The following is a 25469-nucleotide window of genomic DNA, read 5'->3' as shown; positions in this document are numbered from 1 at the left end:
TAACCAGAACAGAGTTTATTGTTTTTTTGAGACAGGTTTATCAGAGGAATCACTGCAGTGACAGTTGTAGATAAAAGGTCTCATGAGTCATATGCAGTGTCCATGTGCATGGACTCTTAGCACAGATATCAACGTAACATTTCTGACACAAGTACACTACATTGTATGACGTTTGTATATACAGTGTCCACACATACTCATGGAATACCAGGCTCAGTGACTGGCGTAAACTACTTTGCTACCTGGTAATAGATAATTGTGCAATATTTATGTTTTTGGTTGAATCGTTGCTCCAGGTTTGAACACAAGCCTCGTCACCCACCTGTGTATCCGATATTGCACAAATAGCCCTGGACACAGTGTGCTTGTAAGTATGTGTGTATATATATATATATATATATATATATATATATAACTCTTTAGACAGCGCTCTTTGAGGAAAATTTGTCCAGCTGTTGAAGACTCCCATTTAGCTGTAGAGTAGATATTTCTTGGCCATCGTATCTCACCAACTTGGCAGTGGTGATGTGCAGTATACAGTGACAGATCAGTTACAGGACGTATAACTTGGAATCGCATACATCAAACGTATCAGTGTTGCAACATACACAGGACTCTGGGGGGGTCAAGGAAGATAAAACACAGAACTCTGTCCTAATGGAGGAATACAGAGGCTATTTTGACATTACGAGACTGTGTACATCAACAATAATCTACAGATTGGTGAAACTGCTGTGGTTGTTTTGTTCTGGAGACATTTCAGGAAGTTGGAGGAAACATCTTTAAAATAAGAGAACTCACATTTTTCACAGTTCTCAAATGAACCAGTGTTCTCATTTATAGAAACCCCCTCTACTTAATTTTATAATCATATTCTCCATCATTTTCTGTCGCAGTGACATTTGTCCACAGAACAAATACAGAGCTTTTTTTCCCATTGGGGACACCGATTACAATAAAAGCTTGACAGAGCTTTGAACTCTTTAAGTTTATAAAAAAAAAAAAATTGGCTAAAATTTACTGCCTTAAGCTGGCCTCAGACAAACTGGTTGGATATGAAAGTACAATCTGACTTTCCTCAAGGCACATACTCTAAAGGCCCGTACATACGATAAGAAAATCAGATGGAAAAATTTGTACGATGAGCTGTCTGCTGATTTTCGGATCGTTAGTTTGGTGCTTTCGACAGCTGATTTTGCTTTTCTGTCAGACAAAAGCTGGATGTGCAGACTATAACATTTTTGTTGGATGTGAACTCAACGTCCAATTTTCATTTCAATAGTACGGTTTTTGTACGAAAAAAATCGTAAGAGCAAGACTATGCATGCTCAGAAACGAAAGAATACATACAAAACTATTCAACACGTTACGTCACTTCTGATGTTGTATTCTGTCAAATACGAAAATTTTCGTATTGTGAGTAACCTCTTCACTTTCGACATGAGACTAGCATGCCACAAAAAACGGACGTTCAATCGTCCGAAAATCTAAACGTGTGTACGAGGCTTAAGACGTATGACAGAGTGTTCCGTAAGTGGTCTGCTCTGCCAAGCTGACAAGTTTACTTCAATACAAAATTGAGGGTGCAGAAGAACCTCTTGGTACTGCGTTATCTGGAGATGTATGGTGGGGGTAGCATTTGCAGATGGTAAAGGCTTTCTAACCAAACAGTTGATTGTTGCCCCTTAACAGAGACTGGCTGGGGCCATCAGAGAGAACCCATGTCCAGTCTCAAGTCTATAGGTACCCTACAATTGCTTTGATATTGCTTTGAAATCCCTGCATAGTGAGGCAATCTGGTACCCTGTGTAGCCTTATTGATCTTATAAAGGGATCCTCTGGTGATTTTAAAAGGAGACTCAAACCTGAGAAACATATGTAGGTTGCCATTGTTGAACTCCTAAAAATGTTGGTTGTCGGGTTGCTTCTGGATTTAATATTTAGATTCAGAAAGTATTCAAGCAGTTGGATCAGCATGACTGCTGTGTAAAAAAAGAGGTCAGCAATGACATCTTATATATTATTCTTAGAACAGGCTTTCTATAATGGCCATGCCAACATTGCTTGATGGCCATTAACATACAGGTCAACTATGCACACAGCAAAATTATACAGGTGAAAAACACTGTAAAACCATTACTAAATATAAAAAAAGAAAGAGAAAGACAGCAATAATAAGCACCACACTGACTACAGCAACAAGATAAAGAGACCTGTCAGGACAGGGATGACTTGCCAATGCTCTGCAGCAAAATAATGCAGAGCACAATAAGGCAGCAGTACAAGACCAGTGATGTACACAGTCTCTCTGCACAGCAGAGGGATGCCTAGATGAAGACCTAAGGTTGCCACTTATTTAGACACAGACCCATCTTTTGTTTCAAGCAGTGGTAGTCCAAGGGACACACGTACAATGGCTCACTGTAGAAGAGCTCTGATCTGCTTGGATGTGGTGTCATCGTTCAGGTGACGGGTTGTATATCTGAAAGAAAAGGAGAGAAGAGATGATATTACTGAACATGCAGCCTTCACTAACCCATCTGTGCTGGTACTATTTAAACATACAGTACCTGAGAGCATTGAGAAGCCCTTCTGTGCTTGTTGATGGCTGGTCTTTCAGTACCTTGATGCAGCCTTTCATCTGCAAACAAAGGTAGCACTCATCCACTGTATATAGAGAACTGCATACAAGTTCTGTCTATAATATGTGTGTGTTACCTGCACATGCAATGGATATTCAATAATGTTGCCAGTTCATTTACAATGATGTAATTTCTTCTGTTTGTAAGGGTTTGGCATTGAATTCTACTCTCGCAATCAACTATTTATTCATAAGGCTGCTAGCATTAGTAAATAGATAGGAAGACATATTATATTTACTTGTTTTAAAACTTTTTTTTTACATTTCTTTTGTTATTTTCTGGTTTCTGGTCTAGGACAAAATGATGTCATACATCCCAGGAGACTTCATGGATTTTTTAAAAATTTTTTCTCAACTAAGCACACCTTCTTGCCTGTATGCTTGAACTAAGGGCAGATGGGTTCCAAAAAAGTTAATGCTACATGAATCAACTTCCCTTACCCAAGATGGCCACAACTAGAAGTTCTGGGGGGGGGTTGCAAAGTGATTTCTTAACAAAACAAAGCATGGAGACATGGATGAATGGATGGAAGAGTTTGCTTTGAATATTAAAAATAATTTAAATAGCGTTGCCAGTTTGTGGTGCTCGGATACAGTTACGTTCCCTTTAAATATTGAAATAATAAAGCTTCCACAGCTGACTTTTTATGTTCTGGGATCAGGGTTGTCATTCTGGTTCTGGGTTTAATTAAAAAATCACTGGAACATGAATGCAGCCAGAAAAGTATGCAAAAATCTAACATCCAACTGTGCATGCTCCTTCCAGATCAGTGACTTACAGTAAGGGCAGGATCAGCATGGCAGCCCTGAATTTTTCTTCGATAAAAAACAAGTCAGCAATGGTGGCTCCCGCTTTTTTTTTTTTGTGATGACTGCACCCCTTTAAAAAAAAAAAACTAACTTTGGCACTGCTATTACATAATATTAGTTAGTAATCTGGAGTTTTTTTATTTTATTGTTTTTTATTGGAGAAAAATTCAGGGCTGCCATCATGATCCTGCCCTTACTGTAAGTCACTGATCTGGAAGGAGCATGCACAGTTGGATGTTAGATTTTTGCATACTTTTCTGGCTGCATTCATGTTCCAGTGATTTTTTAATTAAACCCAGGACCAGAATGACAACCCTGATACCAGAACATAAAAAGTCAGCAGTGGAAGCTTTTATGAACTGAGAAATATTTAAAAAATAATTAAAATTACTATCAGCTGTATAAATGTTACAAGGGAGAAAGACAGAAAGGGAAAGAGTGTCTACAATCTTTTGAATCTGGAGCAGAAGTTTTGAATGGCCATACCACCAGGAAAGTGATGCAAATGCTTTACTGAATCCGCCCCCCCAGTATCTGCCATTCCTGCTGACCTCCTGAAACTGCTAGTTGACTCTATGCTGCCCCAGTAGCTCTGTATATTTTCACTGATCATAAGCATTCAGGTCAGGAAAAGTTGCAGTAAAATCAGAACACAACGGGGTTGTCTTCTCAAGACCTCCTGCTCCTCCTCCCATGCTCGTCTTCAGGATTTCTCCAGAGCCTCTCCCATCCTCTGGAACTCGCTACCTCCATATATCCGGCTATCCCCTACTCTTGCTACCTTCAGGCGATCCCTGAAAACTCATCTCTTCAGGAAAGCCTATCACGTCTCCAACTAATCTCTTACCACTTCCACCAGCTCATTCCCCACAGTTACAACCTTTTGTACCACCTGCCCCACCCTATTAGATTGTAAGCTCCTCTGAGCAGGGCCCTCTTAATCCTCTTGTATTTTATTGTATTATAACTGTATTGTCTCCCTTTTATATTGTAAAGCGATGCGTAAACTGTTGGCGCTATATAAATCCTGAATAATAATAATAATAGCTTGTTCAGTTAAGCTTTGACAAAAAAAAACAAAAAACTGGAAGCCAATTGGATTCTATGCAGAGCTGCACCAGAGGATCAGTATGACGGCCAGACAACTAGCATTTTAGGAGAGCTCAGCCATAGCTTGACATTTTATGACTCAAAATGACCATTGTGCTTTATAAAATCTACCACTCCTCACTTTAGTGTACTGTAACAGTGACACTTTTACATTACAAATTTATATATCACAGCTTTGCATTAAAATACTCACATCAATTTTAGAGGTTTTTGCAAATGCTCCAACAGGATGTACATGATCATACAAGATAATTACACCAACCATGACTCGCATACAGAACAGCAAAGTCTCATTGCTGGTGAATCGGCTACGGTAACCACTGGGAAAGGGAAGCAGAAAAAAAAGAACATTATATGCAGTACATGTAAGTAAAATAATGGGAAATAAATGGTTATTTTTTTAACCCTTTCATGACCAGGGATCTTTTTAACCTGGATGCCGGAGGCCAAATTTCAGTTTGTTATTGTCAAACCCACAATAGACTTGTGACTATTTTGCCTATTAGCCACTTCATAGCCAATTCTGACATTTTCCACATACAGTTGTGTGAAAAAGTATTTCCCCCCTTTCTGATTTTTTTTTTTTTTGCATATTTGTCACACTTAACCAGTTCAGCCCCGGAAGGATTTACCCCTTTCCTGACCAGAGCACTTTTTGCGATTCAGCACTGCGTCGCTTTAACTGACAATTGGGCGATCGTGGCTATGTTGTACCCAAACAAAATTGATATACTTTTTTTCCAACAAATAGAGCTTTCTTTTGGTGGTATTTGATCGCCTCTGCGGTTTTAATTTTTTGCGCTATAAACAAAAAAAGAGCCACAATTTTGAAAAAAACTCAATATTTTTTACTTTTTGTTATAATAAATATCCCCCAAAAATATATAAAAAAACTATTTTTTTCCTCAGTTTAGGCCGATATGTATTCTTCCACATATTTTTGGTAAAAAAAATCAAAATAAGTGTATATTGATTGGTTTGCGTAAAATTTATAGCGTCTACAAAATAGGGGATAGTTTTATGGCATTTTTATTTAACATTTTTTTTTTATTAGTAATGGCGGCAATCTGCGATTTTTATCGGGACTGCTACACTATGGCGGACAGATGGGTAACTTTTGACACTATTTTGGGACCATTGTCATTTATACAGCGATCAGTGCTATAAAAATGCATTGATTGCTATGTAAATGACATTGGCAGTGAAGGGGTTAACCACGGCGGTGAAGGGGTTAAGTGTGTCCTAGGGAGTGACACTAACTGTGGAGCGGAGGGGCTACACCTCACATGACAGCGATCACTGCTCTCGAAAACAAAGAGCAATGATCTCTGTCCGGTCACTAGGCAGAATGGGGAAATGCTTTGTTTACAAAAGCATCTCCCCGTCGTACCTCTCCGTGACACGATCGGTGGACATCGAGTCCACAGGACCCACGGTCACAGAGACTGCGGCAGGCGCACGCACGCCCGCAGCACCGCTTTTTAAAGGGGACGTACCTGTATGCCCTTTTGCCCACCAGTGCAATTCTGCCGACGTATATTGGCGTGCGCTGGTCGGCAATTGGTTAAATGACAAACAAATTTTATTATTACACAAAGATAACCCAAGTAAATGCAAAAAGCAGTTTTTTAAATGGTTTCATTTATTAAGGCAAAAAAGCTGTCCAAACCTGCCTGCTTTTATGTGTCCCCTAAACCTAAACCTAATAACTAATTGTGCCACCCTTGGCGGCAACAACTGCAATAAAGCGCTTGCGAAAAACTGGCAATGAGTCTTTCATATTGCTGTGGAGCAATTTTGGCCCACTCTTCCTTGCAGAATTGTTTTAATTCAGCCACATTGGTGGGTTTTCCAGCATGAATGGCCTGTGTAAGGTAATGATACAGCATCTCAATTGGATTTAAGTCCAGGCTTTGACTAGGCCACTCCAAAACCTAAATTTTGCTTTGCTTGAACCATTTGGAGGTGGACGTGCTGTTGTGTTTTGGATCATTGTCCTGCTGCATAACCAAGGCACTCAGCCCCCCCTCAAACTTCTACGCACTCAGCCCACCAAGACACCCGTAGACACTCAGCTGCCCCCCCCCACACACACACACACCTGTACACACTCAGCTGCCCACACACACACACACACACACACACACACACACACACACCTGTACACACTCAGCTGCCCCCACACACACACACCTGTACACACTCAGCTGCCCACACACACACACACCTGTACACACTCAGCTGCCCACACACAAACACACACCTGTACACACTCAGCTGCCCCCACACACACACACCTGTACACACTCAGCTGCCCCCCCCCCCGTACACAAACAGCCTTCTCCCTTCACTTGTATTCACAGCCCCCACATGTAAGGTAGTCTTCCTAGTCCCAGGTCCTGTTTCTACATGTCCCTGTGAGACATGAAAGGAGGTGCAATCCAAAATATAGTACTGCCAGTACACACGAGGGGTGCACATGCAGGAAGAAGCCAGAGGTGGCAGTAAAGAGCCCGACTGTGAGCTGAATAACACAGAGCAGCCGCTGCTGACTCGCACGAATATAGAGAGCCAGCTGCAGCTACAGGGCACCCGCCCCACCTTGTCCCGTCCCTAATAGCTGGCCTGACACCCCCCCGAATGAGTGGAACCCGGGGCGACCCCATAGGTACGCCACTGCATCACCATGAACACACCATCCCCACCATGAAACATGGTGGTGGCAGCATCATGTTGTGGGGATGCTTTTCTTCAGCGGGAACAGGGAAGCTGGTCAGAGTTGATGGGAAGATGGATGGAGCCAAATACAGGGTAATCTTAGAAGAAAACCTGTTAGTGTCTGCAAAAGACTTGAGACGGGGCGGAGCTTCCAGCAGGACAACAGCCCTAAACATACAACCAGAGCTACAATGGAATGGTTTAGATCAAAGCATATTCATGTGTTAGAATGGCCCAATCAAAGTCCAGACCTAAATCCAATTGAGAATCTGTGGCAAGACTTGAAAATTGCTGTTCACAGATGCTCTCCATCCAATCTGACAGAACTTGAGCTATTTTGCAAAGAAGAATGGGCAAAAATGTCACTCTCTAGTTATGCAAAGCTGGTAGAGACCAGTGGTGGCTGGTGTTTTTTTATTTGGGGGCCGGCAAACAACCACCCCTCCCACAGCACCTCAAACCCACCCCCCATGCTGTTTGCCGGTCCACCGGCAGTTACCCAATTGGCAGGCACATTGGGGATCATCGGGCAGAGGGACAGGCTGCGGCAGGCATCTTGCAGCATCTTCCGTGTCCTCTTCCCTTCTGAGATCACAGTGGCTTCTCCCATCCGTTTCCTCCCCTCCTCCTAGGCATCCATTAGGATCGCCTAACCTTTCAGCCAATCGAGAAATGGGTAACAGACCCGCACTTCCTGATTGGCGGAGAGGCGATTCAGTGTTAGAAAAGCAAATATTAATTTGCTTTTCTAACACATCTGGGGGGACTCCGAATGCAATGCTTTGCGCTCCAAGTCCACCCTATTTTGAAGCCTATTAGAGGCTATGGCTCTAATCAGGTGCTTCAGGAAAACACCCCCGCCACTGTAAATCAGGTGCCCGGTGTCCAAAAAGGGTCCGGATGCCTAAATACGGGGTGGCATCGGCGGCCATAGATAGATTCATGCAATGCATGAATCTATCCATTAACCATATAGGGGGTGGTGAGGATAGAGGGGGCGGCACCCGTGCGCCCTCAATGCATGGACCCCTGGTAGAGACATACCCAAAAATACTTGCAGCTGTAATTGCAGCAAAAGGTGGTTCTACAAAGTATTGACTCAGGGGGGCTGAATACAAATGCACGCCACACTTTTTAGATATTTATTTGTAAAAAAATTCTGAAAACCATTTATCATTTTACTTCCACTTCACAATTATGTGCCACTTTGTGTTGGTCTGTCACATAAAATCCCAATAAAATACATTTAAGTTTTTTTGTAACATGACATGTAGAAAATTTCAATGTTTATGAATACTTTTTCAAGGCACTGTATACATCCACGTGTGTGACACTAGAGTCACATGGGCTGCTCAGATGTGATAGGGAGGAAATGCTCAGCATAGAAACTCACTAAAAACTGAGCATGCGCAGAGCTGCCAACACTGCTCTGCAAAATCCCTAGCTGAATTGGGGACTTGAAGGGAAGGTGGAGATAACAGAACACCAGGATCAACCAGGTTTTTTAGCAGAATACGGAAAACAAATCCCTTGAGTGAGTATGAACAGCATGCAATACACCATTTATTGATAGTTTTTTTATGATGTGGGTTTAGTGACACTTTAATGCTGAATGATATAATAGGCGTCTCAAAGTGATTTTAAACTTTTGCCATCAACACAAGCACAAAGCTTGTTGACACACACCCTTAAGATGTAAGAAAAATATATACACTGTGACTAGTTGTGGCTTTCAGGAGCATCTAATTATAATGTATATTTTCTTTTCTTGTGTAGCGCCCTGCTCCTGTTGACCAGGCGCTCGCAGGTAAATTTAGTTTTTGGCTGAGCTGTAAACAGCTCAGATTGAATGAATATAGTTTACTGGATCTGTTCTGGAATTGACTTGGTTGTACAGTTCCCACTGTTGCCAGTAGGTGTCACTGTTACCATGGGACAGTATGCGAATAACAACCTAGTGAAACTTTAATGAATATTCTTCTTTCAGAAACAGCCCAGTGGGAGGTTCTTGCTGCTGTGCATTCTGGGGGAGAGTATTTATGGGACAGATGCCATGTGCTAGAGAGTCCTGACCTCGTAGCCCTCCGGGCTGGAGGCTGCGTCACTGCAGCTGTGCAAGTAGGCCCAGAAGCCTGTCTGGGGCCTACTACTGCAGAGGTGGTCCTTAGGCTGTCTTGCCTGAATGGAAGAAGCCGAGCCAAGCTGAGGAGATCCAGGGGAGGACCCTTGCTGGTGAGAGCCAGGATGAAGGCTGGTCTCTCAGAAGGGCCTGGTGACTAACTTGGAGGACGCACCTATCTCTAACATATCCTTACAGTACTGCCGGGTTGGCTTAAAGGTTCTGGTACTGTGAAGAAGCTGTCCTACACTTAAACTACCCTTACAGAACCGCCAGGTCGGCCTAAAGGTTCTGGTACTGAGAAGAAGCTGCTCTACAATTCAATCAAGGTAACTAACTGTCTGGCTGCTAAGTTTGTGAGAGAGACTTATCCAGGCATATGCTGGTTGCCAAGCCTGTGAGAGAGGCTTGTCCAGACATCTTGCAGGTTGCTAGATCTGTGGCAGAGATCTACCCAGCCATACAAGATTTACAGAGAAAAAACTGTGTTTTGTCCTTTATTCTGAAGAGTCTAAGTGATCTGCTGCAAAAAGGTATCTGCAACTCCCCCTCAACCTCTTTACTGCTACGTCTTTCAAGTTGTCTTGTAATAAAGCATTGGAAAAAGAACTAAGTGACTGGTGCATACATTGGTGGGCGCAAGGCCCAATATAGACTCTAAGTTCCTGATGTGGTGAAACTACAGGTAAGGGGTGACGGCAACAACCCAATTTAAATCAGCAGCTCCTTCGGGGGTCAGTGCTACACTTGCATTTTTATAGCATGTGATCTGTGTAGCCTAGAGCAGTGGTCATCAACCGTGTCCTCAGGGCCCACTAACAGGCTCAGGTTTGCAAGATAACTGAAATAACAGGTGATATCATTTGCTGCTCAGTGATTGCAGTATTCTAGTCTGCATCTCCCCAAGGTAATACATAAAACCTGGCCTGTTAGTGGGCCCTGAGGACAGGGTTGATGACCACTGCCCTAGAGAACGTGTTAGTAGTTCACATACAGTATTAATAGCATGTGATCCAATAATTTCTGACAATATGTTATCACATCATATGGAGGACTAATAGAGGAAAAAAAATATGACAAACTAGAAATGCAGCATTGTCAAACAAGCATAGCATAGCTCATACAACTGTCTGATGTTATCATAATTGAAGTACATAAGTGAAATTAGATATCAACATGGCAGAGGAAGTAGGCGTGGGTTGGCTTCAAGTGGCTTTAGGATACTTACGGGTTCTCAAGCATAACCCTGCATACACATGCCATAGTACTTAAACAGTCTGTTGTGTCCTCAATTGGCAAAGACTTGTTCTGCAGAGGTACAGAAAAACCATATTACCATAAATATATTCAGATCAACACACACATTCAAGTACATTATGTGCACTAGAGACATGCAATTAATTAGTCTGCTGTAGGTGCCACTTGGTGTACTCTTATGCTCCGTACACACGATCCGATTTTCCGACAGCAAATGTTGGATGTGAGCTTGTTGACGGAAAGTCCGATTGTGTGTATGCTCCATCGAACATTTGTTGTCGGACTTTCCGCCAACAAATGTTGGCTAGCAGGTTCTCAAATTTTCCGCCAACAAATGTTTGTTGGCGGACTTTCCGATCGTGTGTACACAAGTCCGTCGGACAAAAGTCCACGCATGCTTGGAATCAAGTACGAGTCGGAAGTGCTCCATCTTGTTCGTAATGGAGATATCACATGCGTCTTGTACATCACAACGTTCTTAATTGTTGGCCAACATTTGTGTGACCGTGTGTATACAAGACAAGTTGGAGCCAACATCCTTCAAACAAAAATCCACGGTTTTGGGGGCATAACAGTATATACAGGAGAATTCTCTATGGCCTTTTGCACTGGCATTGTTTCCTTTTCTATCGCTTATTCTCACCTCCGAGACAAACTTGGTAGTTGCATTGCTCAGCGTTTTCAGCATTGGTGTAGCATCAGCATAGAACAAAGACATGCGATTGGCCATTTCATTGTTTACATCACACTCTGCATCCACCTGAAGTATAGAGAAAGAATAATATTACAGGTACCTATATAGCATCGTCAATTTATGCAGCACTTTACATATATTATACATTCACATCAGTCCATGCTCTCAAGGAGCTTACAATCTAAGGTCCCTAACTCATATTCATACTAGGACCAATTTAGACAGTAGCCAATTAACCTACCAGCATGTCTTTGGACTGTAGGAGGAAACCCACGCAGGCACAGGGAGAACATGCAGACTCGAGGCAGGTAGTGTCGTAGTTGGGATGCAAATCAACAACCCTAGCGCTGTTAGAGAGAAGGCAGAAGTGCTAACCACTTAGCCACTGGGCTGCCCAATATATAGGCTTTATACAAGGACGTTAACTTGGCTGAAGAAATTCTTTAGCAGCATTATATCATACACCTTACCTGGAAGTTATTTAGTCGATTGCGACTCACAGTCCGCCTGTAATAACTAAAGTCATTTTGTATTGCTGGATTTGTCATCTGAAAAAAACAGATGTAGAAAAAAATTATTGTCATCTGGTAAACAAAAGTCTTTTGTGATTTATCTGTCCATTATATTTAAAATGGTCTTTGCCCATTTCAGCTTTTTACTTAGGTGGATACCATAACTATATATCTGTCCTTATCAATTTATTAACTATTCTTAAAATATCTTACCTTTAAATATACTATTTAAGCTATGTATGTAGCTTATATTACTGAAAGCATTTTTTTTATAGCTGTATGACTGCAGAAATAACTTGATCACGTCAGAAATATAGAGCTGTTCTGTGTCATGTGCACCTTTCCCCTGTTATCTTTCTAAATTATGAAGATTAGGGCAATGAGAGGGATGCGTTCAGCAAAAGACAACTGGACAGTGCTTACACTACTCAGTTCACAAAAATGCTGTGTGTTGTCAGCAAGAACTGAGGTGTATTTCTGGCACATCAATAGGTATTTTTCTGTACTTGCAGGGTCTTTAAAGTGCCAAAACATTGAGACATGTATGTATTGCTGCCATGTACTGCATTTCTTTTTTTGCGTTAACGTTTACTAACAAGACTCCATAACTTAGCATGTGGGCAAAATTACTTTTGATGACAGACCAATTGCAACAGCATAGTATAACTTCCTTATATTATGTGAAAATAGAGAAAAATATAGTGTGCTTCAATCCAGAATGCTCCAGGAGGCTTCCTGTGCATCCCAGGCATGGATAGTAAATATGATAAAAGAGGGTGGGACAAGAACATAACTTTTACCTGCATGTATAGCAGCTGTTAGCTAAACGGTGCCTGATCCATGGTAAGGACAAAAGCCACTTTGTATTAATTGTATTATTTGGCATGGTTAGGATTGGAAAGAGTGTTCATACATAGAACCGTATATTTGACTTTTCCTTACTCTTAGAAGTTGTATACCCAATATATGGTGTAACAAATAATTCTGCGCTACCCAAAAAAGGAGAGCAGCTAACACAGCAAATAGGATATATGCACTAATTGGAAAACAGAACAGTGTAGCGCTAAAATAAAAGATCATAAGAAGAAAAATTGTGCGGTATGAAAAGTGAAACAATACAATATGTATATGATAACTACTGGTGCATCTTCAAAAGTCCAAATAAAAAAACATCATTTATAAGTGATATGAGTCCCATATATATGAAAAACATCATATGAAGATCGTGACAGTGAACAGATGAAATCCTGAAGTGAAGAAAACACCACCACCAACAATAGGGAGGCTTACCGGAATGTTTGAACCCAAAGGAACATACGTTTGATGGGTCAAACAAACTTGTGTAGTAAAACAGCCAATGGAAATATGGAGTTCTGTAGAAGTTGCAAAAGGAACCTGCGACCATCGATGGACTGGTATGTCTCTCGGAAGTGGTGCCCCAAATGCATACGCAACTGTTGCGTATGCATTTGGGGCACCACTTCCGAGAGACATACCAGTCCTTTCATGTTCCTTTGGGTTCAAACGTTCCGGTAAGCCTCCCTATTGTTGGTGGTGGTGTTTTCTTCACTTCAGGATTTCATCTGTTCACTGTCACGATCTTCATATGATGTTTTTCATATATATGGGACTCATATCACTTATACATGATGGTGTTTTATTTGGACTTTTGAAGATGCACCAGTAGTTATCATATACATATTGTATTGTTTCACTTTTCATACCGCACAATTTTTCTTCTTATGATTTTTTATTTTAGCGCTACACTTTTCTGTATACCCAATATAAAAATATATTATTATTAATATTATTAATATTATGATGTCCTGTATTAATAACACTGGCATACTATGCAGTTCCTTAGACAATATAAACAACCATTTCTGTAGCTGAGCCCCTGAAAGGAGTTTATATTCTAATGCCCTTTTAATATTCATCACCTTCACTAGGTTACAATCCAACTAACCTACTAATTTAGCTATCATTTAGTGACTAAAGGAATAATGTAATGTTTCTAAAATGGTGTGGAATGCCTTAAAAAAACATTTCTGAATACATTGCATAATGGGGGATGCCTTCCACTGATCTCATACCTTGAGCTCATCAAAGCTAAGGGTAAAATGCAGGATCTCAGCAAACTGTTTGGCCAGGGCCTGCTCTCTTTCCAGGTGTTGTGTTGGAGCATACGGAGGTGATGTAAGTGCTTCCAGCAGGCTGTGCAGTGCATTTTCTATGGACAACAAATATTGCCAGTAGAGAGTTGGTAAACCACAGACATCAGGCCGATATATTCTTATGGGATTTTATAAGAGATTAGTCAATATTAGAGTCATATCATTTAGTACAAAGTACATGACACATTAATCCTTTGCATTGTAGCACAATGACTTAAGATGCCAAGCATAGTAGTTACACTACAAAAAAATAATAAACATGAAATTGTGAAGAGTCTGAAGAAAATCATAATCTAAAATTACCAAGTCGTAGAGAGAATTCATAGAAGCGTTTAAGTTTGGCTACTAGAGGACACACAGAGCGCCATGCCTCTTCCTGTAGATGTAAATCCAATGGGTTCTGTATTGCCTGGAAAAACAATGGGAAATACTACATTTGTACTTATCTGTGTCTGTATGTATGAGACAAGAATACCATGTCTAAAAAAATAAGCCATTTGTTAATTTCAGCCACAATGGAATTTGTAAACCTGAGCTTCTGGAGCTTCCAAAACTGAGCTTCTCATAAATCTGACCCACTTACTGCATTCCCCTAAACTAAACTACACTAACTACTTCGTCCCAGCTGCTTATTTACTTCATTCGCAGAGCTGACAGTAATGGAACTATATACCAAGAATTCCAGTATCAATATACACTATATTACCAAAAGTATTGGGACACCTGCCTTTACATGAAAATGAACTTTAATGCCATCACAGTCTTAGTCCATACGATTCAATATTGAGTTGGCCCACCCTTTGCAGCTATAATAGCTTCAACTCTTCTGAGAAGACTGTCCACAAGGTTTAAGAATGTCTCTATAGCAAATTTGTGAGGTCAGGCACTGATGTGAATGAGAAGGCCTGGCTCTCAGTCTCCACTCTAATTCATCCCAAAGATGTTCTATCGGTTTGAGGTCAAGACTTTGTGCAGGCCAGTCAAGTTCCTCCACCCCAAACTCGCTCATCCATTTCTTTATGGACCTTGCTTTGCACACTGGTGCAAATAATTTGGGGGAGGGGGGATTATGGCGTAGGGTTGTTTTTTTTCAGGGGTTGGGCTTGGCCCCTTAGTTCCATCCCCAAACTGTTCCCACAAAATAGGGAGCATAAAATTGTTCAAAATGTCTCGATATGCTGACCACTTAAAAGTTTCCTTCACTGGAATTAATGGGCCAAACCCAACCCCTGAAAAACAACCCCACACCATAATCTCCCCCCCACCAAATGATTTGGACCTGTGCACAAAGCAAGGTCCATAAAGACATGGATGAGGGAGTTTGGGGTGGGGGAACTTGACTGTCCTGCACAGACTCCTGACCACAACCCAATAGAACACCTTTGGGATGAATTAGAGCAGAGACTGCGAGCCGTATCCACATCATTGCCTGTCCTCACAAATGCGCTTCTGGAAGAATGGTCAAACATTCCCCATAGACACTCCTAAACCTTGTGGACAGCCTTCCCAAAAGAGTTGAAGCTGTTATAACTGTTCATTTGTGTGTAAAGACAGGTGTCCCAATACTTTTGGTAATATAGTGTATATCATCCCATTCAAGTGGGGGGGGGGGGGGGCGGGCAGCAGGGGTTTAGGTAAAAGTACACCTTGATTGTAGCTAGGAAATCTCCTTTCTTACTAAGGGCTCGTTGACAACATCCACTGCGTTACGATGAACCGGCTGGTATGTGGCGCAGTCCTTTGGGATCGCCTTACCGTATCTGATGTGAATGTACTCTAATGCCGCGTACACACGACCGGACTTTACTGCATACTTGATAACCTGAGTCCGTCGGACAATTCGATCGTGTGTGGGCTCCAGCGGACTTTTTTATCTCAAAAGTTTGACGGACCTAGAAATGAAACATGTTTCAAATCTGTCCGACGGACTCGAGTCCGATCGAAAAGTCCGCTCATCTGTATGCTAGTCCAACGGGCAAAAAACGAAGCTAGGGCAGCTATTGGCTACTGGCTATGAACTTCCTTGTTTTAGCCCGGTTGTACGTTATCACGTACGAATCCGTCGGACTTTGGTTGATCGTGTGTAGGCAAGTCTGTTCATTCGGAAAGTCTGTCGAAAAGTCAGTAGAAAAGTCCGCAGGACAAAGTCTGCCGTAAAGTTTGTTCGTGTGTACGCGGCATAAGTGTTTCTTCTAACAAGTCAGAGGTTAAAGCAGAGCTCCAACTACAAACTATATATATATATTTTTTAAACCTTTTACAAGCATTTAAAAAGGTGTTTTAGCACTCACGTCTTTTGTTTTAATTCTCCCCTGATGTCCGGTTTCATCTGTTTTAATAAGTTTGATCTTGTTGTTCTGTACATTCTCATTTTGCTTGTGGGCATGTGAAGCCCACAAGCATCCTGTTCCGGGATACGGTGCTGTTGCTGGACCAGCATGCACCGCCCCGTTCTCACGCATGCGCAGTAATGTGCCATAGCAGCTCTGTAAAGTATACAGGTTGCCATAACAATGGGCGTCGGAAGTGCCCACCCCATTGTTATGGCAACCTAGCCCTCAGCGCAGCCCACTGACTCCTGGGAAATGATGACACACATCTCCCAGGAGCACTAGTGAGCGGAGGCACCGAGAGAAGTGACGTCAGCAGCCGAGGTGATGAAGGAGGCAGATTTCAAGGGCTCACATAGCAACAGGTATAAAAGGGTAAGTAAAAAAAATTTTTTCTCCAAATGTTTTTTTTTTATTTATTTCATGTACATTAATGACATTTTTTTTGGGGTGGAAATCCACTTAAAGCAAAGCTCCGTCACACAAACAGTAGCCTTAAACTATTGTTTTTTTGTTATCCAATATTTTTTTTTGCCTATTTTGCTGTTTTAAATGTTCATTTGTTTTGTGGTGCTTTCATTACGGTAGCAATATTTATATTATTTTTTATTGGTGGTGAAAGTGGTTGCTATGAGTAAGACCATACTGGCCGAAACATGTTAGAACCTCTGCAATGCCTTGCATGTAAGCCGGAGAACAAGACCCATTTCACACGGTGCAGATATGCTCAGCGGAGTCCGCCAGCTCAGAGGGAGATCGCTCTGTTGAGCTCCCTGCTGAGCCTGTGGATGACATGTCCGTCTCTGCTCACTGAGCGAGGAGGGGCCTGTCAGAGCCCCGCTGATCTCTACGGGGAGATCGAACTAAAACGGACAGCATGTCCGTTTTCACCAGATCTCATCCGATCCAATCCGCCAAGACGGATGGCAGACGTATCGCCATACGTCTGTCTAATAAAAGTGTTATTTTTTTTCCTTCTGGTTGGAGGATTGAGAGGCTGACAGGAGCCCGAGCAAGCACTGGTATCCCATGCGGATGAAACCTGATATATGGGTGGTGGAGGTAGAGCACTTTTATCCCTCTTGTTTAAAACTGTTGGTTGGCTTGGGCATTATATGTACCCTTTAACTCCACCAAAGAGTCATAAAGATGTTCAGTATGAAAAGAAAGAAATAGAACTAGAGAGAAACTACCAAACAGCACAAAGCCATCAACTCTTTCTGGGGTTATACACACCATAGACCTACTGCAATCCTCAGGTAATATTCAATTTTGAGTGGTCTTTGGGCATATAATAGAGACTCTGTCACTCTGCTGAAAGGTATTATGTGCAGGCACACCGAGGCGAGTACAGCTTTCATTGTATTTTACTTTGACTGAATGTTAGGCTATTCTGACCAGGCAAGGCTGCAATGCTGCCAAAGTATTCTCAACCTCCCACACACATGCCCATTGGCCAGTGAGGTAGTTCCTCATAGTAATGAGCCAATAGAAATGTTAGGGGCATAGCTTAGTAGCCAGATCCAACACTACCTAGAAGTGTCTGAGCTTTGACTGATCAGAATGGCCCCGCATTCTGGCAAAGCAGAGATTACTGAAAGAGGCTGCAATTATTTGGTACTTCAGCTTTAAGTATTCTTAAAGTAGCAGAGTCTCTTTGGAGAAACATATCACTATTTTGCTTTGAGTATTACTTTGAGTAGTGTTGACACTGGTCCCTTCACAGAAATACAAAACGTAAGGAGCCAGGTAACAAAATCTCTAGTATGAGATCTCCTCATTAGGTAGCTGAGAGATTCAACAAGCCACCAAGCAATCAAACTGAACCTTGCTGAAGCCAAGGAAAATGAGTAAACAGCTTAGATTAGATTTATTCTTTAACTGTCTCCTAAGCTTTAGCAAAAATGTACTGATAAGATTTCAATAAACGTATATGTTTTAAAAAGTGTACAGAGGTGGACCACAAACACGCACAGAGAAGAAACAGACGTTAACTTTATAGGTCATCAGCATTGATTTCTCACACTGTGCACCAGTACATTGTTGATGTGGCAAAGATGGAGGTTATGAAAACACACACAAGCCAAAGTCAAATGCCAATGGGTGGATCTGGCATTCAGCACAGGTACAAAAATATATTTTAAACAGCAAAGCACAATGTAAGAATTATTAAATAAACACTGGGGAGATTTACGAACGTCTGAGCAAAGTAAATGAGCAGAAGTATAGCTGTAGCTTAAAGCCCCACTCAAGGATAAAACGATTTTGTTCACTAAATTTCCTTCATACCCATCTCTAACCCACTGTACTAAGCATTTTTCCTCCTTACCTTCTGATGGCAGATTAGCTCACCTAAGTCCTTCCTCTAGGCCCCTCGTCACCGCCAATTCAAGGTGGGGGGACTGCTGATCCAGTGTGGTGGTGTCCCCTACTCTCCCTGTTATTACTGTAACCGCTCCTTTCACATCTCCATTACCTTCTAACAAAATGCTTCTTCCTATGATCCCCCACCTTCTCTTATTTTCCCTTTTGCCCAATAGACATGTGCATACTGAAATATCAGAATTTTGGTTAAAAAAAATGTATTTAGTTACTCGCAAAATTAGTTTTTATTTATTTTGTTTAGTTAAAAAATGCATTCGTATGAAAATCCAAACTGATTATGGTCGAATCTGTCAATTGAAGGCTTATGGTGTCTGTCGGATGTTCTAAGAAGATTAGACGAAGCAGCTAAACTATACGACGCTGCAGTCATACATTTCCGGTCAAATTCTCCGCCCACATGCTACAGTAGAATTCTAATGTTGTTTGACTAGTAATAATTATAATTATTATTAAATTACTAGTCAAACAACATTAGAATTCTTCTATAGCCTATGGGCGGAGCATTTGACCGTAAATGTCCGCTCGTGGCGATCGTATGTTTTAGCTGCTTCGTCGTATCTTCATGTCGAACGGTATTAATCGTATGTGAAAGTAAGTTGGCTGTACGTGTGTACTTAAAGTGTTTGTTAACCCCAAAAAAAAAAAAAAATATATATATATATATATATAGATAGATAGATAGATAGATAGATAGATAGATAGATAGATAGATAGATAGAGAGAGAGAGAGAGATTCTGGTCCCTAAAAGCAGATTACATAACACAGTGCTTGTGCTATGTAATCTGCCCCCCTCTAAACTGTAAAAAAAAACCCTGAATCTATGCCAGCCTCTAATAGAGGGGCTGGCATAGACATATATATATTATATATATATATATATATATATATATATATATATATATGCCTTAACAGACACTTTACGTTCTAGCTATTTTACTACTCCTCCTCTTTGGTTACAATCAGCCAATAACATTCATCATCATCATCATTTTACTTCCCCCACCCATTCCAGCAGCGACCACTAACAGCTCTTTTACTAATGTCTCTATAATGTCGAATCTTTTCTCTCTATGTTGAATAATCTTGGACTAATAGAGTTAGGTTAGGCACATTCGACCGCAGGTTTGATAGACACAGAATGCTATTGTCACCGTCATGTGGAATCTTTTATCTATCTATATCGAACTGTTGTCGCAATAATACGAAAATATAATGGATACGAAAATAAAGCATTTTTTATTTCGGATCTTTCGGATTCTGTGTGTTTGTTATCATTTTGTTAAGAAAAAGAAATCCCTCTTCATTGGGACTTTGTAGGCAACAGACACATATATAGTCAAAAAAGGTATATTTTGAATGTACATAAAAACATTTGATCATATAATGACCGATATTAAAAGGACATGAGAAAATACTTAAAAGTATACAAAACATCGAAAACAAAAACAGAAAACAATAAGTTACATGGTATGTATGACAAAAAGGATTGTTACTCTCCGGTATAAATGATCCCCGGTACCCTCAGAGTAAAAGTCATTTTTTCAGATACATACCATAGTTTGTGAACTCTATAAATTTCCTACAGACTAAATAATATACACTGATTTGGGTTATTTTCACCAAAGAAATGTAACAGAATACATTTTAGGCTACATTTTTGAAGAGCAATTATTTATTTGCAAAAATTTATAACAGAAATGAAGAAAAATGTTTGTTTTTCAAATTGTTCAGTCTTTTTTTGTTTATTTAATACCACCAAAAGAAAGATATATTTTTGTGAATAAAATGTAATCTGGGTACAGTGTAGCATGACCAGGTAATTGTCATTCAAAGTACGACAGTGCTGAAAGCTGAAAATTGGCCTGGGCAGGAAGGGGGTAAAAGTGCAGGGTATTGAAGTGGTAATAAGTGTCAGCTGTGCAGGACATAGCTCACCTGTCTTATTTCCTGCCCAGCACCCTGGTATGATTGCAGTTCAGCCAGGATACTCTGGGCTTCTTCTAGGACAGAGTTGACTTGATTCCACACTACTGTTTCTGCCTCCGTGGGCTGTGCATCTATAATTCCCAAACATAATAAGAGAGTGAATGTGCCTTTGACAACAGAGCTAGAAAGCATAGCACAACCCATTCAGTTGAAAGTACAATATGTTGATTTTTTACTAAGAGGAACACTGAATGCAGTAAGTGATTGCTATAACAGCTGTGCGTACACCAACAAAACAGCAGACATACAATAAGAATACTAAGATATATTCAATGTGGGTCCACAGAACTAAACAAAATCTCTATGAAAATGAGATTTTCTCCATGAGGGTGATTTTGTCTACAAAGTCATCTCTTTTTCTCCCAGGGTTTTTGCCTCTTAGGCAGATGTACTGCCTCTAGGATTGACTCAAGCAGTGTCAGGACCTCTAGCCAAGGCTCCGAAATGAAGGAAACAGTGCATCAAGCAACGATAATGAGAAGAGAGTGTATATAGATTCATCAAATCTATAGTGCCTTGAAAAATTATTCATACCACTTGAAATTTTCCACATTTTGTCATGTTACAACCAAAAATGTAAATGTATTTAATAGGGATTTTATGTGATAGACCAACACAAAGTGGAACATAATTGTGAAGTGGAAGGAAAATGATAAATGGTTTTCCAAATTTTTTACAAATATACAGTATCCCACAAAAGTGAGTACACCCCTCACATTTTTGTAAATATTTTATTATACATTTTCATATGACAGCACTGAAGAAATGATACTATGCTACAATGTAAAGTAGTGAGTGTACAGCTTGTATAACAGTGTAAATTTGCTGTCCCCTCAAAATAAGTCACCACGCAACCATTAATGTCTAAGCCGCTGGCAACAAAAGTGAGTACACCCCTACGTGAAAATGACCAAATTGGGCACAATTAGCCATTTTCTCTCCCCAATGTCATGTGACTCATTAGTGTTACAAGGTCTCAGGTGTGATTGGGGAGCAGGTGTGTTAAATTTGGTGTTATTGCTCTCACCCTCTCATACTGGTCGCTGGAAGTTCAACATGGCACCTCATGGCAAAGAACTCCCTGAGGATCTGAAAAAAAGAATTGTTGCTCAACATAAAGATGGCCTAGGCCAGTGATGGCGAACCTTGGCACCCCAGATGTTTTGGAACTACATTTCCCATGATGCTCATGCACTCTGCAGTGCAGTTGAGCATCATGGGAAATATAGTTCCAAAACATCTGGGGTGCCAAGGTTCACCATCACTGGCCTAGGCTATAGGAAGATTGCCAAGACCCTGAAACTGAGCTGCAGCATGGTGACCAAGACCAAACAGCAGTTTAACAGGACAGGTTCCACTCAGAACAGGCCTCGCCATGGTCAACCAAAGAAGTTGAGTGCACGTGCTCAGCGTCATATCCAGAGATTGTCTTTGGGAAATAGACGTATCAGTGCTGCCACCATTGCTGCAGAGGTTGAAGGTGTGGGGGGTCAGCCTATCAGTGCTCAGACCATATGCCGCACACTGCATCAAATTGGTGTGCATGGCTGTCGTCCCAGAAGGAAGCCTCTTCTAAAGATGTTGCACAAGAAAGTCTGCAAACAGTTTGCTGAAGACAAGCAGACTAAGGACATGGATTACTGGAACCATGTCCTGTAGTCTGATGATACCAATATAAACTTATTTGGTTCAGATGGTGTCAAGTGTGTGTGGCGTCAACCAGGTGAGGAGTACAAAGACAAGTGTGTCTTGCCTACAGTCAAGCATGGTGGTGGGAGTGTCATGGTCTGGGGCTGCATGAGTGCCGTCGACATACTGAAGCAAAGCATGATCCCCTTTCCTTGGAGACTGGGCCGCAGGGCAGTATTCCAACATGATAATGACCCCCAAACACACCTCTAAGACAACCTCTGCCTTGCTAAAGAAGCTGAGGGTAAAGGCAATGGACTGGCTAAGCATGTCTCCAGACCTAAACTCTAATGAGCATCTGTGGGGCATCCTCAAATGGAAGGCGGAGGAGTGCAAGGTCTCTAACATCCACCAGCTCAGTGATTTCGTCATGGAGTAGTGGAAGAGGACCCCAGTGGCAACCTGTGAAGCTCTGGTGAACTCCATGCCCAAGAGGGTTAAGGCAGTACTGGAAAATAATGGTGGCCACACAAAATATTGACACTTTGGGCCCAATTTCACTTAGGGGTGTACTCACTTTTGTTGCCAGCAGTTTAGACATTAATGGCTGTGTTGAGTTATTTCTGAGGGGACAGCAAATTTACACTGTTACCCTGTTTCCCCGAAAATAAGACCTAGTGTGATTGTCGGTGGTGGCTGCAATATAAGCCCTACACCCCCAAATAAGCCCTAGTTAAAGTCCTTGTAGGTCTTATTTTCAGGGTAGGGCTTATTTTTGGGGAAACAGAGTAGGGCTTATTTGGGGGGTAGGGCTTATATTGCAGCCATCACAGACAATCACGCTAGGTCTTATTTTTGGGGAAACTGAGTATACAAGCTGTACACTCGCTACTTTACATTGTAGCAAAGTGTCATTTCTTCAGTGTTGTCACATGAAAAGATAGAATAAAATATTTACATAAATGTGAGGGGTGTATTTACTTTTGTGATATACTGCATATGTGAAAAGTGTGGGGTGCATTTGTATTCAGCCCCCCTGAGTCAATACTTTGTAGAACCTTTACAGCTGCAAGTCTTTTTTGGGGTATGTCTCTACCTGCTTTGCACATCTACAGAGTGAAATGTTTGCCCATTCTTCTTGCAATCTGTCAGATTGGATGGAGAGCGTCTGAACAGCAATTTTCAAGTCTTGTTACAGATTCTCAATTGGATTTAGGTCTGGACTTTGACTGGGCCATTCTAACACATGAATATGCTTTGATCTGAACCATTCCATTGTAGCTCTGGCTGTATGTTTAGGGTCGTTATCCTGCTGAAAGGGGAACCTCTGCCCCAGTCTCAAGTCTTTTGCGGACTCCAATGCCCCGTACACACGATCAGAAACTCCGCCAGCAAAAGTCAGATGTGAGCTTTTGGTGAGAAATTCCGACCGTGTGTATGCTCCATCGGACTTTTGCTGACAGAATTCCAGCCAGCAAAAAGATTGAGAGCAGGTCCTCTATTTTTTGGTCGGAAAAAGTTCCTATCCGAAAATGCGTTAGTCTGTATGCAATTCAAACGCGCAGAAAATCACGCATGCTCGGAAACAATTCAACGCATGCTCGGAAGCATTAAACTTCATTTTCTCGGCTCGTCGTAGTGTCGTACATCACCGCGTTCTTGACGGTCGAAAGTTCAGAGAACCTTTGTGTGACCGTGTGTAAGCAAGGCAAGCTTGAGCGGAATTCCGTCGGAAAAACCATCCAAGTTTTTTCTGACTGAATTTCTGATCGTGTGTATTGGGGTATAACAGGTTTTCTTCTAAGATTGCCCTGTATTTGGCTCCATCCATCTTCCCATCAACTCTGACCAGCTTCCCTGTCCATGTTGAAGAAAAGCATCCCCACAACATGATGCTGCCACCACCATGTTTCACCGTGGGGATGGTGTGTTCATGGTGATGTGCAGAGTTAGTGATCCACCACACAAAGTGTTTTGCTTTTAGGCCAAAGAGTTCAATTTTGGTCTCATCTGACCAGAACACCTTCTTCCACATGTTTGCGGTGTCCTCCACATGACTTCTCGCAAATTGCAAACAAAACTTTTTAATGGCTTTCTTTCTAAAATGGCTTTCTTCTTGCCACTCTTCCATAAAGACCAGATTTGTGGAGTGAACCACTAATAGTTGTCCTATGGACAGATTCTCCCACCTTAACTGTGGATCTCTGTAGCTCCTCCAGAGTCACCATGGGCCTCTTGGCTGCTTCTCTGATTAATTCTCTCCTTGCCCAGCCTGTCTGTTTAGGTGGACGGCCATGTCTTGGTAAGTTTGAAGTTGTGCCATACTCTTTCCATTTTCCGATGATGGATTGAACAGTCCTCCGTGAGATGTCCAAAGCTTGGGATATTTTTTATAACATAACCCTGCTTTAAACTTCTTCACAACTTTATCCCTGACCTGTCTGTTGTGTTCCTTGGCTTTCATAATGCTGTTTGTTCACTAAGGTTCTCTAGCAAAAGCTCTGAGGGCTTCACAGAACAGCTGTATTTATGCTGAGAATAAATTACACACAGTTGGACTCTATTTACTAATTATGGAACTTCTGAAGGAAATTGGTTCCACTAGATTTTAGTTAGCGGTATCAGAGTAAAGGGGGCTGAATACAAATGTACGTCACACTTTTCAGATATTTATTTGTAAAAAATATTGAAAACCATTTATCATTTTCCTTCCACTTCACAATTATGTGCCACTTTGTTTTGGTCTATCACAGGGATATGCAATTAGCGGACCTCCAGCTGTTGCAGAACTACAAGTCCCATGAGGCATAGCAAGATTCTGACAGCCACAAGCATGACACCCAGAGGCAGAGGCATGATGGAACTTGTAGTTTTGCAACAGCTGGAGGTCCGCTAATTGCATATCCCTGGTCTATCACATAAAATCCAAATAAAATACATTTACATTTTTGGTAATGACATGATAAAATGTGGAATATTTTAAAGGGTATGAATACTTTTTCAAGGCACTGTACAGTATACAGGGATTTGCTTTAAAAAAACAAAAAACAAACCCAGGGTACAGAGGCAATGTATGTTAACAGCTAGCTCTATAAAGGGTTCA

General features: G+C 41.4%; 1 protein-coding gene across 4 annotated transcripts in view; it reads right to left on the bottom strand.

Annotated features, from left to right (window-relative positions):
* The window catches only part of LOC141128171 (CYFIP-related Rac1 interactor A-like), a 96090-nt gene continuing 70621 nt past the window's right edge, over window positions 1-25469 (bottom strand). For all 4 annotated transcript variants that reach the window (XM_073615289.1, XM_073615288.1, XM_073615290.1 and 1 more), the window contains 9 exons: window positions 20687-20808; window positions 14339-14444; window positions 13955-14091; window positions 11820-11897; window positions 11299-11415; window positions 10627-10706; window positions 4755-4881; window positions 2571-2641; window positions 1-2482 (listed from right to left, as the gene is read on the bottom strand). In XM_073615289.1, the coding sequence (XP_073471390.1) occupies window positions 2419-2482; window positions 2571-2641; window positions 4755-4881; window positions 10627-10706; window positions 11299-11415; window positions 11820-11897; window positions 13955-14091; window positions 14339-14444; window positions 20687-20808 (902 nt within the window). In that variant the 3' untranslated portion in view covers window positions 1-2418. The remainder of the gene's footprint in view (window positions 2483-2570; window positions 2642-4754; window positions 4882-10626; window positions 10707-11298; window positions 11416-11819; window positions 11898-13954; window positions 14092-14338; window positions 14445-20686; window positions 20809-25469) is intronic.

Source organism: Aquarana catesbeiana, linkage group LG02 (assembly GCF_042186555.1).
Source record: "Aquarana catesbeiana isolate 2022-GZ linkage group LG02, ASM4218655v1, whole genome shotgun sequence".
Taxonomy (NCBI): Eukaryota; Metazoa; Chordata; class Amphibia; order Anura; family Ranidae; genus Aquarana; species Aquarana catesbeiana.
This window is presented reverse-complemented; position numbering and strand designations above follow the sequence as displayed.